Raw genomic sequence first — 3,882 nt, forward strand, 5'->3', positions numbered from 1 at the left:
CTCCCCCCCTCCCTCACACACTTTCTCTCTCCCTTCTTCCAGGACCTGGGAAGTGAGTTGCCCGGTGAACGGAGCGGTAACTTCAAGACTCTGTCCCTCCCTCATACTCCCCCCTCTCTCTCCCTCCCTCATACTCCCCCTCTCTTTCTCCCTCACACACTCCCTCCCTCCCTCCCTCACACACTCTCTCTCTCCCTCCCTCCAGGACCTGGGAAGTGAGTTGTCCGGTGAACTGAGCGGTAACTTTAAGACTCTGTGTGTGGAGATGTTGCTGGGGACCGCTGAGTTCGACGCAAAACAGCTCAACAAAGCTGTCAAAGTGAGTCATTATCTCTCCTCCTTTCTTATCGATCATTTGTCATTCTTATCTCTCCTCCTGTCCTATCAAACATCCATCGTCCTTTTCTCTTAGTGAGTACTATGATATGGTTTGCTCTTCCTTTCCTACCAAACAGCTATCGTCCTTTTAAAATCTCTCTTTCATCTTTCCTACCAATCTCACCTCCTATCGTATCAGACATCTATTGTCCTTATCTCTCCTCCTTTCCTATCAAACATCTATCATCCTTATCTCTCCTCCTTTATTATCAAACATCTATCATCCTTATCTCTCCTCCTTTCTTATCAAACATCGATCATCCATATCTCTCATCCTTTCCTATCAACATCTATCATCCATATCTCTCCTCCATCTTTCCTACCAAACTCTGCCATCCTTATCTTTCTTCCTTTTTTCCTATCAAACATCTCTCTTCCTTCTTTCCTATAAAAAATCTCTCCTTCTTTCCTATCAAACGTCTGTCGCCCTTATACTCCTTTCTTATCAATCATCTAACATCCTTATCTCTCTTCTATCTTTCCTAACAAACATATTTCATCCTTATCTCTCCTTTCATATCAGACGTCTGTCTATCGGTCTCATCTCTCCTCCTCCTCCTTTTCTTTGTATGCTACTCTCCAGAAACACCTCTAATCTTGGGCACTAGCGTGAGGTGCTTGTGTTTACAAGTGCCGTAAAACTCTTTCTACGACTAAACTGAAGTGTGTGTGTCGTTGGAGTCGTGGGGGAATGTTTTACACCCTCGTCGACCCAATGTGGGTCGTTTAAGAGGCAGGCTGCTCATATCCTGCCTTCCTGTCAGCGCTCATGTTTGCTAAGTGCTGGAATACCCCCCGGGACGGTGCCACTGACTGAAGTGTCTGTAGGCCATTCCCAAAGGGGGGACATTTCTCGTTTAAGCATAGTAGAATTGTAAATGGGCTGACTCATGTCACGCTCATAACTGTGCCTGATCTACAACAGGGAACTGCTGCTTTTTCTTTCCTGATCCTTACTATTGTCATTTTCCTCTACTTCTTTTGTATGTTTGTCACTCTCTTGTGACCTGCTATTTCCGGGGTGCCATGATAGTCGAAGCAGACCTTGTACCGTTGAATCTAGAAAGGTGAGCAGTCTAAGTCTGATTCCCTGTAAAGACTTCTCTGTTGACACCCACCCTTTGGCGCTCATATGACCATATGCAGTTGCGAGCGCCGTAAAACTCTCTACTATAAAAAAAAATATGAGTGCGGGAATGTGGTTCGCTCCTTCTTTCCTATCAAACGTCTAAGGTCTTTATCCCCCCCCCCCCCCCCCCCTCCTTCTTTTTTGTGTTTGTTACTCTCTTGTAACACCTCTGATCTTTGGCACTTATACGAGGTATGACCTTATTCTGTTGCAAGTGCCGTAAAACACTTACTGAAACTAAAAAAAAGTGTTGATGCTGTTGCTGTTGCTGTTGTTGTTGTTGTTGTTGTTGCTGCTGTTGCTGTTGTTGTTGTTGTTGCTGTTGTTGTTGCTGTTGTTGTTGCTGTTGTTGTTGCTGTTGTTGTTGCTGTTGTTGTTGCTGTTGTTGTGATTACACAAATGCTGTTGCTAGTGCTGTTGCTGTTGCTGCTGTTGTTATTGTGAGTACACATGTGCTGTTGTTGTTGCGACATGCAGGGTCTGGGCACGGACGAGACGACTCTGGTAGAGATCATCTGCTCGCGGACGAACCAACAGCTGACCGACATCAAGGCCGCCTACAAGACCAGTAAGTTTGCGTTTTTTTGTCGCTCCTTTGGTTCTGTCTTTTCTTTCTGTCTGTCTTTTTGTGTTTGTATTTCTTTTTTGTGTTTGTATTTCTTTTTTGTGTTTGTATTTCTTTTTTGTGTTTGTATTTCTTTTGTTTCTGTATTTTTTGTTTTGTTTCTGTATTTCTTTTGGTGTTTTTGTATTTTTTTTTTGTTTCTGTATGTCTTTTGTTTTTGCACTTCTTTTGTTTCTGTATTTTTGTGTGTGTGCCTATTACTTTTGTGTTAGCGTTTCTTTTGTGTTTGTATTTCTTTTGTGTTTGTATTTCTTTTGTGTTTGTATTTCTTTTTCTTTTGTTTCGGTATTTGTTTTGTTTGCATTTTTTAAAATCTCTTGCCTATTTCTTTAGTCTTTGCGTTTCTTTTGTTTCTGTCTTTCTTTTTGTGTTTGTATTTCTTTTGTTTTTGTAATTCTTTTGGATTTGTATTTCTTTTGTTTTTTGTGTTTTATGAAATAAAGGTGTTTTTAAGCCCCCAGCAATACAATCTATGAAACACTATCCAACATGTATCGTCCTTATCTCTCTTCCTTCTTTCCTATCGAACATCCATTGTCCTTATCTCTCCTTCTTTCTTATCAAACATCTATTGTCCTTATCTCTTCTCCTTCTTTCCTGTCAAACATGTTTTGCTTTTATCGTTTTATGGATTAGGATGGGATATGGCAGATAGGATTGATTGATATGGAATAAGTTGAGATGAGATAGTGTAATGTATTATGCTGCTTTCCTTTCATGTCAATCATCAATTGGTCAAACGCTTTTCTTTTGACCCCTTGGGGCGTACTACGGACTGAAATGTCTTTAGGCCATTCCCAAAGGGGGGATATTAACATGTAGAATTGTAAATGGGCTGATTTATCAATGTCGTGCTCATACTGTGCTGGAACAACATAGAGGCAACTGCTGCTTTTTCTTTCCTCGTCCTTACTATCGTCATTTTTCCTCTTCTTCTTTTGTACATTTGTCACTCTCTTGTGACCCGCTATACCAGGGGTGCCCTGATAGTCGAAGCAGACTTTGTGCTGTTGAAGTAAGAGAGGTGAGCAAAGTAAGCCTGGTTCCCTGTATGGACTTCTCTGTTGACATCCACCCCTTGGCGCTCATATGACCGTATGCAGTTGCGAGCGCCGTAAAATCTCTACTAAAACTAAAGAAAAAGCAAATAACCATACATCTCATTCACACCTCCCTCATAGTGTACGGGTGGGTGGTAGGCGGGTGCTCTGGTGTGGTTTGCTTCTTCTTTCCTATCAAACATCTATCATCCTTATCCCCCGTCCTTCTTTTTAAAGTTTGTTACTCTTTTGTAACACCTCTAATCTTCTGGTGCTCTTATGATCTTATGCACTGGCGAGGGCCGTAAAACCTCTACTAAAACGAATAGTGTGCGGTATCATGTTGCCTTCCTTTCAGTTTCATATCAATCATCGATTGATCAAACAACCTTCTCATGCTCACCTCCCTCTTCATTCCTTTTTGTCTCCCAACCTCCCTTCCCTCCGTATCACCCACTCTCTCCTCTCCTCCTCCTCCCCCCTGCTCCCTTCGTCCCAATCTTTCCCCTACCTCCCTCCCCTCCAAACCACCTCCCTCCCCTCCCAATCACCCCCCTCCATCCTCTTCCAACCACATACCTTCCTTTCCTCCCAACCACCTCCCTTTCTTTCCTCCCAACCACTTCCATCCCCTCCCAACCACCTCTATTTCCCCTTTTCTGTCACCCCCTCCTCGCTCCCCCCTCCCTCCCTTCCCTCCCAACCACCTC

The 3,882-nt window shown here is 43.1% G+C and overlaps 1 protein-coding gene across 1 annotated transcript in view; it reads left to right on the plus strand.

Moving 5' to 3' along the window:
- The window catches only part of LOC101851350 (annexin A4), a gene marked incomplete at its 5' end in the record, with an annotated part of 32,516 nt that overhangs the window by 18,379 nt on the left and 10,255 nt on the right, over window positions 1–3,882 (plus strand). Inside the window, 2 exon segments of the mRNA XM_035969929.1 lie at window positions 206–319; window positions 1,985–2,075. Of these exon segments, the coding sequence (XP_035825822.1) occupies window positions 206–319; window positions 1,985–2,075 (205 nt within the window).

This window comes from Aplysia californica, unplaced genomic scaffold (assembly GCF_000002075.1).
Source record: "Aplysia californica isolate F4 #8 unplaced genomic scaffold, AplCal3.0 scaffold00196, whole genome shotgun sequence".
Lineage (NCBI taxonomy): Eukaryota > Metazoa > Mollusca > Gastropoda > Aplysiida > Aplysiidae > Aplysia > Aplysia californica.